The following is a 12,966-nucleotide window of genomic DNA, read 5'->3' as shown; positions in this document are numbered from 1 at the left end:
GTTTCCGGAGTATTCATTTACTTGCCTTTGACGATCTTAGCTCCCACTGAAACCAAGATCCTTCGATTCCGAATATCCATAGATGGAGTATTTAATGCCATTAAATACTTGATCCGTTTACGTACTATTTGTGTCACCCTACGGGTTCAGTCAAGAGTAAGCTGTGGATTAATATCATTAATTCCACTTGAACTGAAGCGACCTCTAGCTAGGAATTCAGCTCACTTGATCTCACTGAATTATAAACTTGTTAATTAATACTGAACCGCATTTATTAGTCTTATCATTAAATGCATACTTGTGTTAGGTTATGATACATATGATATTACATAAATCATGCGGAAACAACCATTAACCCAGGAATACATATTATTTACACATAATCATATAGCATAATTTAGATGCATACTCTTTGTTGCGTGCCCTCCCTAGCTGCGCCCGAACCGAGCAAGAACAAGTCTTTAGGACTCCAAGTGTCGTCCCTCCGTAGATAGTCCACAGCACGTCCGGATCCGCCTTAAGATTGACCAACTAGAATCGCCCTTAAGGTACTAGAATTTTCGGCACTTTTGAGCAAGGAATGTGGCTGAATTTTTCTCTCAAAAATTGTGAACCCAGGCCACATATTTATAGGCGTATGGAAAGAGAATTGGAATCCTATTAGGATACGAATTAATTAAACTTAGAATCCTACAAGAACTCTAATTAATTAATTTATCAAATAGAATTAGGAATTTAATCATTAACCGAACTCTGCACGTTTTAGGAATCATGAACACAAACACTTACGCACACACACACGGCAGCCACGATGGGCCGCCCATGCGCGTGCGTGCGAGCAGCAGCCCACGCAGCGAGGCCTACGCGAGCTACAAGCCCACGCAGGCACCTGCGCGCGCTGCGCGCGCTGTGCGCGCTTGCCACGGCCTGCTGGGCCTGGCCTTGCGCTGGGCCTGGCGTGGCCTTGGCTATTCGTGTGGCGCGCTTGGCTTGCTGGGCGATGGCCTGGCTTCGTGCTGGGCCCTCGTCCGGCAGGCCTCGTCCGATGCTTATTTGTACGATACGCTTCCGATTAAATTTCCGATTCCGGAATTCATTTCCGATACGAACAATATTTAACATTTCCGATTCCGGAATTAATTTCCGTTTCAAACAAATATTTAATATTTCCGTTTCCGGAATTATTTTCCGATTCCGATAATATTTCCGATTCTGACAATATTTCCGTTTCCGGAAATATTTCCGATTCTGGCAATATTTCCATTTCCGATAATATTTTCCGATACGTACCATGTTTCTGTTTCCGGCAACATCTACGACTTGGATAATATTTATATTTCCGATACGATCCATATTTCCGTTTCCGGCAATATCATCGTTTCCGGAGTATTCATTTCTTGCTTGTGACGATCTCAGCTCCCACTGAAACCAAGATCCGTCGATTCCGAATATTCATAGATGGAGTATTTAATGCCATTAAATACTTGATCCGTTTACGTACTATTTGTGTGACCCTACGGGTTCAGTCAAGAGTAAGCTGTGGATTAATATCATTAATTCCACTTGAACTGAAGCGGCCTCTAGCTAGGCATTCAGCTGACTTGATCTCACTGAATTATTAACTTGTTAATTAATACTGAACCGCATTTATTAGACTTATCATAGAATGCATACTTGGACCAAGGGCATTATTTCCTTCAACTTGGACCAAGGGCATTATTTCCTTCAAATGGCGCCGTTGCCGGGGAACGGTCGTTGTTATTGAGTTTTGTTGAGACTAGTTTATCATTAGAAAATACAAAAACATTGCATTCTTGCTTAGCTTTCTTTTCCTTGGCAATACTCACGGTTTTCTTGAGTTTGTATCCTTGTTAGGGGTTGTGCTCGTCAAAGGACCCTCCATCCTCTTGACCTTGAATTGGAGAGGACACTTAGGAGACTAAGGCGTGTTCGGTCTAGCTCATCAAGCCACAACAGATTCGAATCGTTGAGTGTAGGCGTAGAGCAAAAAGAGAGTGAGCAAGCTTTTGATACTATGGCGCTCCCGGTTAAGAACTTGGGAATACCGGGGGCATTTGAAGCAACATGTGGTATCCAAGCACCCACAACTAGTGCTAACAACTTTGGGATCAAGCCCGCCTTGATCAATTTGGTTCAAAGCCACCCCTTTTGTGGGAAGAGCAACGAATCACCTCACGAGCACCTCAAACAATTCGAGCACTATTGTGACACAATCAAGCACAATGGTGTCACATCGGACTATGTGAGGTTGGCATTGTGTCGTTTCTCTCTCCTTAGGCGACCTAGTGATTGGCTTGACAAGGAGGTCAAGCCCAACTCACTTCGCACTTGGAACGAGGTGACTAGTGCATTTTTGAGCAAGTTTTACTCGCATGGGAAGACGGCGGAATATCGCCACAAAATCCAATCCTTTGAGCAAAGGCGAGACGAGTCACTTTTCGAAGCTTGGGATCGTTTTAAGGAGTACCAAAGGGAATGCCCTCACCATGGGATCCCTAAGTGGTTGTTGCTTCAAACCTTCTACTTGGGGTTGAGCCCAAGTTCAAAGATAAGCCTTGATGCGGGCGTGGGAGGTCCCATCATGAACAAGACCGAAGATGAAATTGAGGAGATAATTGAGGTTGTAGTCCAAAATTATCAAGCTTGGCATGTTGGTGCAAGGGACTATGATGGCAAGGGAAGGAATGATGATGGTAAAGGATTGTTTTATGCTATGGAGCAAGCTAGGATCATTGAGAAGCTTAGCTCGAGGTTGGAGAAACTTGAAAGCACGCCAAGCCAACCACCATCTCCATTTGCGGGAAGAGCAACAAGCCAACCACCATCACCATCTACAATTCCACCACCTTCGGCCACCCTTCTCACTAAGGGGAGAGCAAGGTTAGTTCCTAGGACACTATGCCTCCGGGCACTTCTTTTTGTGATAATTGCCAAGATTTTGGTCACTTCCCCAATGCATACCCCTTGGTTCATAATGTGTCTTTTGTGGATTATGGTCCTTCGTATCAAGGTGATTTTCATATGGAATATTCTCATGCCTTGACTCAGAGGTCTAGAAATGATAACCCCAACAATCAAAATTTTTCTAGGCAACCTAGAGGCCCCCCCATTTATGGTTCCCCAAGTACGCGAAGTTGAGTGCCCCAACCTACAAAAGATTGACATTGGAGTTCCTCTCCTCGGCCCGGAAGAATATTATAGAGGGTGAGGACGGTGATCGTGTGATAGAATTGAGCTTCCAAGTCTTCGGCCGCCAACACAAATTGACTAACAATCAAATCAATGCCATTTTCTCCATCGACTCGGAGTATGGGCTCATCATGAACCCAAGGTCCGAATGTGCGAACGACTATGATGAAAATAATTGGTGGAGAGCGCTCACCGGAGACGACGGGGATTTCTTCTCCGCCTCGGCCAAATCTTCCACATTCCATCATCCGGCCATCCGCATCATGAGCCGCCTCCTCATCTACGCCCTTTTCTCTAAGGGTGCTACCGGTGCCTTGTCGGGCACGAAACTTGGTGGTTCGTGGTTGACCACACAAGAGAAGCAAGGGGTCCTTGATTTTGGACAATTGCTCATCTCCCGGATCATCGAAGTTCGGGATTGTCACTTGAACAAATCCGACATCCTCCTTGGTGGCATGCTCACTCTTCTCGTTCGGTTTCTACCGAACAACCCTCATGCCAAGGAGATGAATGCTTTGACTCCCGTTCCCGGTGGTGAGTTCTTGAACATCCGGGCGATGTACCATGAAACTTGGCTCCATTACACGGTCAATGAGGGGCAATTTATTTGGCAAGTGAAGAAATCCGATTGGTGCTATCTTCTGCACTCGTTCATTACTTCGTGGTCCTCTAGTGTCCGTTTCTTGCTTTCCCGGCATCAGAAATTTGTCGCCACCACCATTACCACCACCACTACCGCGCCTACCGGTCCTTCCACTCAAGCTCCTCCTCGGTCTCCTAGTCCTCCTCCCCCGAATGCGGGTAATATACCTCTCTCCTCTCCTTTTGACTTGACGGGTTTGCAATCCACCCTTGTGACTATCTTGCAAGGGCAAGAGGACCAAGCTCGCACCTTGGCTTCTCTTGCTCCTAAAGGGAGCCGCACGGGAGATTCTTTTCCCGATTTTGACTCTTCCTACTACGGTAGGCGGGTGTACGACTACCATGTTGACAAAGGGGACTTTGCCCCAAATGTCAACTATCCTTACCACCCTCCCCAACAAGGGCCCGTCCCTAGTTGGAATGAGGAGCGTACACCCACTTACCCGTATTGGACGGGCCCCTCCCAACCTGGTGTCACTCCCCCCTCCTTTCCTCCCTATGACTATACTATGATGGGAGGGAGCGACTACCGTGGTGATCCAATGTATCCTACTCCCCCACCGGTTGATCGGCCTGATGGTTGGCCCGAGGATTTCACCGGGTGGCCCAAGGATTATGTTGGAGGTTGGAATGGGCCCCGAGGAGAGCCTCCCCAAGGCAACGACCTCCTTAAACCCGAGTATGCTTGGCCCCCCTATACCGAAGCTTCGGGTCCCGATGTGGACCCCACCTACAATTTCACCCATTTTACGGACGAAGAGGCTCAAGCTCATCGTCTTAAAATGGATGAATATTGGAGGCTTTGTGATCTTGAGCATCGTGGAGAGGGCCCAAGCACCTCTTAGGGTCCCTCCACTTCTCCCCCATCTTATTGTGATGGTATGCTTGTATTTAGCTTGGGGGGAGAAGTGTGACGTGGGGGTTTTCTATGAGGATTTTTTGATGCTTGTTGGTGTTGATCTTCTTGCCACTTCATGTGCTTGTATATATGATGATGAGTTTATGATTGTTTTGGTTTGTTTTGGCCATTTGGCCTTGTCTACTAACATTTTTCTTGATTGTTTTTGAGTGTTCCTTTTGGTATGGTTTCATTGCGGTGGGTTCATGCTTTCAACCGATGCCTTGTTCGTCGATATTTTGGTGAGTTTGTTCGGTTTTTACCGGTTCTTTGCGGGACTTGCTCCCATGACATATCCGGTAACATCCTTCTATCTCACATGCATTCTTTGGGATGGGCATATCTTGCATATGGGGCATTGGTTGGATGGGTAGCTGTGCCCCTCCTTGTTTAGTTGTAGGCCTAGAGGACATGGCCTAATTCTAGCTTGGGGGGAGTTTTGTTGTGTAGTTGCCTACTTGTGATGCTCATGTCTTGAAAACAATACCATTATGTGCACTTGTATATGTTAGTTTCTTTGTTTTTAGTTTGATTTAGTTTGATTTTAGTTCCTTTTCTTTTCGTTTGTTTCGTGTGTTTCTTTTTGTTTTCCTTTTGGTGTGATTTCTTATTTTCTTCTTTTTCTTTCTTTTTCTTTTCCTTTTGTCAAGGCAAGTTTTTCTAGGTTTTCTTAGGCAATATTCTTGATTTGGGCAAATAAAATTGGAACTTGTAGACTAGAATGCTTTTATTCCTAATTGGTAGATGTTTACACGGTTTTTAATGTCTTGGGTCGAATTTAGGATTTAGGTGTTAAGAAAGTTGGTTGAACTTTGGGTAGCATGCGTCTTGAACCCTTGGCTTGTGGTAAGATGGTGCTCTAGTGACTTGAAACCGGAGAGAGTGGTATTTGCTCCATTGTAAGGTTCATGTTCAAATTAGCCCAAACACATATACATATATTGAGTGGCATGGATCCTTGGCATTGACTTTCTTATCTCTCGAATTTGACTATTTCCTTCCCGAGACCGCGATCGAACTACTTTAGGGGACGATAGAGGCATTTCTTTCGGTGACTATTTTTCTTTTTAGTCTAGGACTTTATTTTCTATTTTCCATATATTTTTGTTTGCATTTTCCCCCTTGCTAGCCATTTGAGCCTTGCCCCTTCATTTCTTATGAGCACATTTCAAGCCTAATAGCCTTTGTTTTATTTTCACCCTTAGAAGTGATAGCGAAGCTTTGTGTTATGATGCTTGTTGGTTTTGAATGAATATGCAAAGTTGAGAAATGATTGTTATTGGTATGAATGACAAAGTTTGGGAAGTATGTCGTACATAGTGAATAAATGATGCAAAAGTAAAAAGAGAGTAAAGTTTTGAAAAAGCCAAAAATAGAGAAGAACAAGGCATGAGGAAAGTTTCAATTGAAACACACAAAAAAAAAAAATCAAATCAAGAAAAGTGCAAAAAGAGTTGTAGTTTAGAATTGTTGTTGAATAAGCTTGGGGGTACCCCAAATAAGTGGTATGAGTTTGTTTTTGGTTCGGTTTGCTTGAGTTGAGTTCTTTCATTGCGCTTCACTTTAGGTATAAGCACCAATTACAAAATCTGTTCCACACCTTACCCCTAGCCTACGTTACACCCTAAAAAGTCCTCTTGACCCTTTTGAGTTGAGTCATTGTCAGTGGAGGGAGGATTTGGTAAAGTTTATGGAATGGGATTGTCATGCTAAGATGTCGGGTAGCCTATCTTGTTTTCTCCGGCGCCTTCGCGGTGTCTCGAGACGCTATTCTCAAGGGTGGAAAGGATCTAGAGATTTGACGTGGTATGCTCGGTTGAAGGGGAATTGATTAGTGCTTGCCTTTAGTTCTCTTTGCTTGACGCTTGAATCTTTCACTCGATTTAGGACATTATATAGCGTGTATTCATTTTTTTTGATTGGTAATATTAGTGTTCTTTTGTACTCGTTCCATAATAAAGGACCCCATCTTGGATTTTGTAGTTTAATTTTACTTTCTTTTCTTTTCCTTTTTCATTCTTTTCTTTTTCTTTTCTATCTTTCTTTTATTGGTTTATTTCTCTTTAGGTCTTGCCTTGATTAGATTTGCTATATTTAGTTTTCTGTAGATTTTTGGAATTTGAGTGGTTGCTCATGTCTTTTTATAGTTTTTATAGCTTTTTGTGTGATTTTTATAAGTTTCTTTCCATCTTGTGCTTTATAGGTGATTATGATGAAAAGTGATGGAAAACAAGTAGAATTGAGCCCAAACAGGGCTTGTGCGATCGAGTTGTTACTTGTGCGCCCGAACAGAGGAGGGCTGATGGCATCAAGGAATCTGCAATTTTGTGCGACCGAACGTTCCTTCTTGTTCGGTCGCACAAAATGGATTTTTGGAGACAGAATGCCCCAAATTGGTAAATGACCGCACAGGTTATTGTGTTCGACCGCACAAGAGTTGTGGGCCCACACAGGTTTTTCTGTTCGACCAAATCAAAGCTCAAAGGAGACAAGCCCAAGAAAACACCATTCGACCGAACAGGATTTCTCGTTCGGTCGCACATGACGAAGAAATTGTTCTTCGCTGCGTTTGCTCGCACAAGGCTTAATGTTTGCTCGAATGGGTTTCTTATGTTCGGTCGCACAAAGGGTATGTGCGATCGAATGGCTGTGCATGCTGCATATTTTGGAATTTCGGCTTCTATTTGGGGAAACTTATAAAAAGATTTTTCGTTTTTTATTTTATTGTAGAATTTTAGTTTAACATTTTAGAGTCCAAAATAGATTTTCAGCATTTCTAGAGAGAGAAACTCTCCTCCATTGAAGCATCAAGTTGTAATTTCTTAAACTCTTCTTCTAATTTCTTGCAATTCAATTCAATTTCTTACTTCTTGCTCTTGTTATGATTATTGATTGTTCTTGAATTCCTTTAATTCTTGAATTCTTGTTTGCCTTGACTTTAGTTACTTTGATTCTTAATTTTCTAGTTGATTGTTCAATTGGTTGTTCTACTCTTTGATTCTCTCTTTCTAATCTTTCAATTTCATGCTTGCTAGCCTAGAATTGATGGATTTCTTAATTTCTAGAATGATTAGTGAGTAGAATTAGGTTAGGGAAAGGAGAGAATCTAGGGGCTTAATTAGGGGAAATTGATGATTGATTGTTGATTGATTAATGTGATTAAATGTGATTTGGTGATAGGATATCCATGCCTAATTGAGTGGTAGTTGCAAATGCTATTCGATTAGATTCAATTGGAAGCATAGGTTAGGTTTGGCGAGAGATCGTGAGCCTATCTTGTGTAAGCAAATAGTTGTGCCTATTATATGCAAGTTTGTTTAGTCTAGGATTAGGCTAAACCTCTTCCGTAGATTGGACGCTTAGCGTACCCATCCGAGAGGTGGCGGGTTCGTCATTTGACGTTATTTGCCAATTTGCTAAGTCGTTGCATGATCATCATTGCTAGATAGTTTAGTTCATTTCCCCTGATTTCCCTAGCCTATCCCCGACTCCCTAACGTTTCCCTATCTTGATTCAATTTCTCTTAATTGGTAGTTTTAGTTTCTTAGTGATAATTCAAACCAATTCTTGTTCGAACTAGCTTAATATCTCAACTCGATAACCACCGTTTCTATGGGATGATCCCTATTCTTGCCGCTATAGTCCATATAGCCGGTTAGTTTAGTGGTTTTATAAATTTTGTTTGGTGAGGTGAATTTCTATTCAACGACGGCAAAACACCCTATCACTGTGGCGTAGCATTGCTCGCTGGGCGAGGCAGCGCTCGCTGGTGCGGGGCAGCGCTTGCTGGTCGAGCCAGTTCTCGTTCCCTGCGCGCGCGCGCCTCGTCTCGCATGGTGCCTTGCCTCTCGCCCCATCCGCCCAATCGTCGCAGCACTCGACGCAAGGCAAGGCTGCTGGCTTGTGCTCTCGTGCCACGCGCTTGCTTGCTGCATATGTACCGCATGGGCGACGAGCTCCCTTGCTCGTCGTCGCATGCCCGCACTATACAACATCCCTTAAGGGTAACACTTAGCTCCATTTCTTTGTGCGTGCAAGATTGGTGAACGAATTTTATAAAAATCAAAACTTTTCAATTTAAATTTATAGACGAATTAATAAATCATTTTAATTTCATAAATTTAGGGCGAAAAATCGAAAATTTATTATTCAAAATAATTTCTGATCAAGTTTATTTTCCTCGATTCAAATCTAGGTCATAAAATTTTAAAATTTTCCAAATTTAACAAATTTTATGGTGGTTTTTAATCATGGATTCCTAATTAAATTGTCAATTAATTATGAAAATCAAATCAAATTTTAAATTATTCGAATTTCAACAAATTAATTACAATTACAAATTAGGTTGTATAATTAACAAGCTTAGGCATTAAAATTGTTAAACATATACAGTAGGTCAATCATAGATTCAAGATTTACAAACAAGAATTGCAAATATTTAATGTAACATCTTAAAATTTACAAATTTTGCGTTCGAAAAACTAAAACCTCCGAAAAGTTATAGTTAGGCTTCAGATTTGGGAATTCTGGGTTCGGCATCAAATCTTTGATTTTACTCAAAATTTTAAAACGCCGTTTACATGCGAAATTCACTATAAAATTATACGATTCCGACCATTATTGACTAAACTGCCGAAAATTCTGCGAACATATAATTAAATAATCGCACGAATTTGCAATTAATTACAAAAAATGAAATTAAGCACCCCTTTAATTCATTGCAAATTTATAAAATTTAACCATGTTAACTATAATTGATTATGGAATCAATTAGAGGCTCGTGATACGACTGTTAGGTTATGACAAATATAAAGCATATATATTTCATGCGGAAAAACCATAAATCCAGGAATCCAAATTAATTGCCACATAACAATTAACATAATTTAGGATACATACTTATGTAGCGTGCCCTCCCTAGCTGCTCCCGAAGACAAGAACAAGTTTAGGACTTCAAGTGTCGTCCCTTCGTAGATAGTCCACAACACGTTCGGATCCGCCTTAGATTTTATTAACTAGAATTCAACCTAAGGTTTTAAGTTATTCGAATATAATTTGTGGCAAATTATTCACTTTAGTTTTAACCTTAAAACTATATGAATACTTGAATTGATGTATTATAAATTGTTAATGCCATCACCTATTTATAGGGTAGGATCATCGAAACTAGAAACCTACTAGGATTCAATTAATCTAATCTCATTAGAATTAGATACTAATTAAATCTATTAAGTTAATGTTTAATTCAACAACTAACTCTAGTAGTTTTAGGAAATTAATTTTTAATTGAACTAATCCTAATCGCTTAAGGATTCGATGCATGCACGAACTCAACGCACACACACGCACAACCCACGAGGGGCGCTGGGCGCACGCGCGCGGAGTGCTCGGCCTAGCAGCGCTGCAGCCCACGCTTGGGCGTGCCAGCCTGCTGGCCTCGCTAGGCCTGGCCTTGCGCTTTGCTTGGCTGGGCCTTGCGGTGCTTGCGGGCTGCTTGCTGCCTTGCTGCGCGCAGGCTTTGCTAGGCACATGCCTCGCTTCGTGCTGGGCCTTGCGTCTAGCAAGCTCGCCCGATGTTCATTTCGTACGACGCGCTTCCGATTAATTTTTCTATTCCGGAATTCATTTCCGATTCGAACAATTTTTAATATTTCCGATTCCGGAATTAATATCCGTTTCGAACAAATATTTAATATTTCCGATTCAGATAATATTTCCGATTCCGACAATATTTCCGTTTCAGGTAATATTTCCGATTCCGGCAATATTTCCATTTCCGATAATATTTTCCGATACGTACCATGTTTCCGTTTCCTGCAACATCTACGACTTGGATAATATTTATATTTCCGATAAAATCCATATTTCCGTTTCCGGCAATATCATCGTTTCCGGAGTATTCATAATTTTCCTTTTGATGATTTCAACTCCCACTGGAACCGAGATCCGTCGATTCAGAATATCCATAAATGGAGTATTTAATTTACTTAAATACTTGATCCGTTCACGTACTATTTGTGTGACCCTACGGGTTCAGTCAAGAGTAAGCCGTGGATTAATATTATTAATTCCACTTGAACTGAAGCGGCCTCTAGCTAGGCATACAGTTCACTTGATCTCACTGAATTTTTAACTTGTATAATTAATTAATACTGAACCGCATTTATTAGACTCTATCATTGAATGCATACTTGGACCAAGGGCATTATTTCCTTCACGTAGGTAGCCTCGCTTGGAGTCTGCCATCTTGAACCTTTCAAGCACCCTATTGATATAAGTGCTTTGAATAAGTCCAATCATCCTTTTAGATTTATCTCTGTAAATCTTGATGCCCAGCATGTACTGTGCTTCTCTTAGATCCTTCATCGAAAAATATTTCCCAAGCCAAATCTTGACAGAGTTCAACATAGGAATATCATTTCCGATAAATAATATGTCGTCGACATATAATACTAGAAAAGCAGTTTTGCTCATACTGACCTTCTTTTATATAAAAGATTCGTCTCCGTTCTTGACGAAGCCAAAGTCACTGACTACTTCATCAAAACGTATATTCCAGCTCCTTGATGCTTGCTTCAATCCCTAAATGGATTTTTTAAGCTTGCATACCTTTTTAGCATTCTTTGGATCCTCAAAACCCTCAGGTTGTGTCATAAACACAATTATTGTTAAAACGCCGTTTAAGAAAGAGATTTTGACATCCATCTGCCATATTTCGTAATCGTAATATGCAGCGATTGCTAACATTATCCGAATAGACTTTAGCATTGCAACTGGTGATAAAGTTTCATGGTAATCCACACCGTGGACTTGCCTGTAACCTTTTGCAACCAATCTAGCTTTGAAAACTTCTAGTTTCCCATCCTTGTCCTTTTTCAGTTTGAAAACCCATTTGCTTCCTATGGCTTGGTAGCTATTTGGAAAATCGACTAAATCCCAAACTTGGTTTTCAGACATGGAGTCTAATTCAGATTGCATGGCTTCTTGCCACTGCTTGGAGCTAGGGCTCGTCATAGCTTGTTTGTAAGTTGCAGGTTCATCGCTTTCCAACAATAGAATTTCATGGCTCTCGTTCATCAAAATACATATGTATCTTTCCGGTTGAGACCTATATCTCTGCGATCTACGCAGGGTTACATTTCTAGTTGGTTCTTGATTCTCACCAGATACTTCTAAAGATCTCTGAGTTTCAACATGAATGTCATCTTGAGCGTTCTCTAGAGTTTGTTGTTCGACTCGAATTTCTTCGAGGTCTACTTTTCTCCCACTTGTCATTTTGGAAATGTGATCTCTTTCCAAAAAGATACCATCTCGAGCAACAAACACTTTGTTCTCAGATGTATTGTAGAAGTAATACCCCTTTGTTTCCTTTGGGTATCCCACAAGGACACATTTGTCAGATTTGGTTGAAGTTTGTCTAAAGTTAATCGTTTTACGTATACTTCACAATCCCAAATCTTAAGAAAAGACACATTAAAGTATTAAGGCTAGCAAAGTGCAAAATCAAGTCTATAGTATCTGTGATATGAATGGGAATTGGAAACATACAGCTGAAGAGGTGTCCGAAGCCTTTTTAGATTATTACAGAATGCTATTAGGTAGCACTCATGATCATAGAACTCCTGTTCTTAAACATATTGTTCAGTAAGGACCTGTGTGTCAGAATCATCACAAAAATATTCTCAATGCCCCATATACTGCTGATGAGGTGAAGAATGCTCTCTTCTCTATTCCAGGAACTAAAGCTCCTGGACCAGATGGTTTTGGTTCTTATTTTTATAAAGATGCTTGGCATATTGTTGGAGATGAGGTAATTGCAGCAATTCTAGACATGTTACAGAATGGGAAACTCTTGAAGGAAGTAAACCATACTGCTATCACTCTCATCCCCAAGACTAAGTGTCCAAAGGATGTGAGTGAATTCAGACCAATATCCTGCTGTAACACTATTTATAAATGCATTACAAAGGTTCTCTGTGGGAGATTAAGACAAGTGTTACCTGACCTTATTCTGGAAAATCAAGGAGGATTTGTTCATGGAAGGTTCATAGTGCATAACATAATGGTTGTGCAAGACTTGGTGAAGCATTATGGTAGGAAGGGAGTTAAACCTAGCTGCCTCATGAACATTGATCTTCAGAAGGCATATGATACAGTTGATTAGAAATTTTTGCAAGAAATGCTCACATATTTGGATTTCCCTTGTTCTTTTGTGA

The 12,966-nt window shown here is 41.1% G+C and overlaps 1 protein-coding gene and 1 non-coding gene across 2 annotated transcripts; one reads left to right on the top strand and one right to left on the bottom strand.

The window, feature by feature from the left end:
* Positions 1 to 2,411: 2,411 nt before the first annotated feature.
* LOC130462250 (small nucleolar RNA R71) lies at positions 2,412 to 2,514 on the bottom strand. The gene has a single exon (XR_008922353.1). It is a non-coding gene; the product is annotated as a small nucleolar RNA R71 (small nucleolar RNA).
* Positions 2,515 to 4,728: 2,214 nt separating this feature from the next.
* LOC130461576 (uncharacterized) lies at positions 4,729 to 12,914 on the top strand. Its single transcript, XM_056829728.1, has 2 exons — positions 4,729 to 4,866; positions 12,414 to 12,914. Exons 1-2 carry the CDS (start codon positions 4,729 to 4,731, stop codon positions 12,912 to 12,914), a joined length of 639 nt encoding a protein of 212 aa, XP_056685706.1.
* Positions 12,915 to 12,966: the final 52 nt, after the last annotated feature.

The sequence above is a fragment of the Spinacia oleracea genome, chromosome 5 (assembly GCF_020520425.1).
Source record: "Spinacia oleracea cultivar Varoflay chromosome 5, BTI_SOV_V1, whole genome shotgun sequence".
NCBI classification, from domain to species: Eukaryota; Viridiplantae; Streptophyta; class Magnoliopsida; order Caryophyllales; family Amaranthaceae; genus Spinacia; species Spinacia oleracea.
The sequence above is the reverse complement of the archived record's forward strand: the minus strand, read 5'-3'. Positions and strand labels throughout refer to the sequence as shown.

What these genes read in the sequence shown, in the direction of transcription:
- LOC130461576 (XM_056829728.1), top strand. Translation starts at nt 4,729, where the DNA reads ATGGTATGCTTGTATTTAGCTTGGGGGGAGAAGTGTGACGTGGGGGTT. An exon ending in ATGAGTTTATGATTGTTTTG is followed by an intron (nt 4,867 to 12,413) that starts GTTTGTTTTGGC and finishes CCTGTGTGTCAG; the next exon opens with AATCATCACAAAAATATTCT.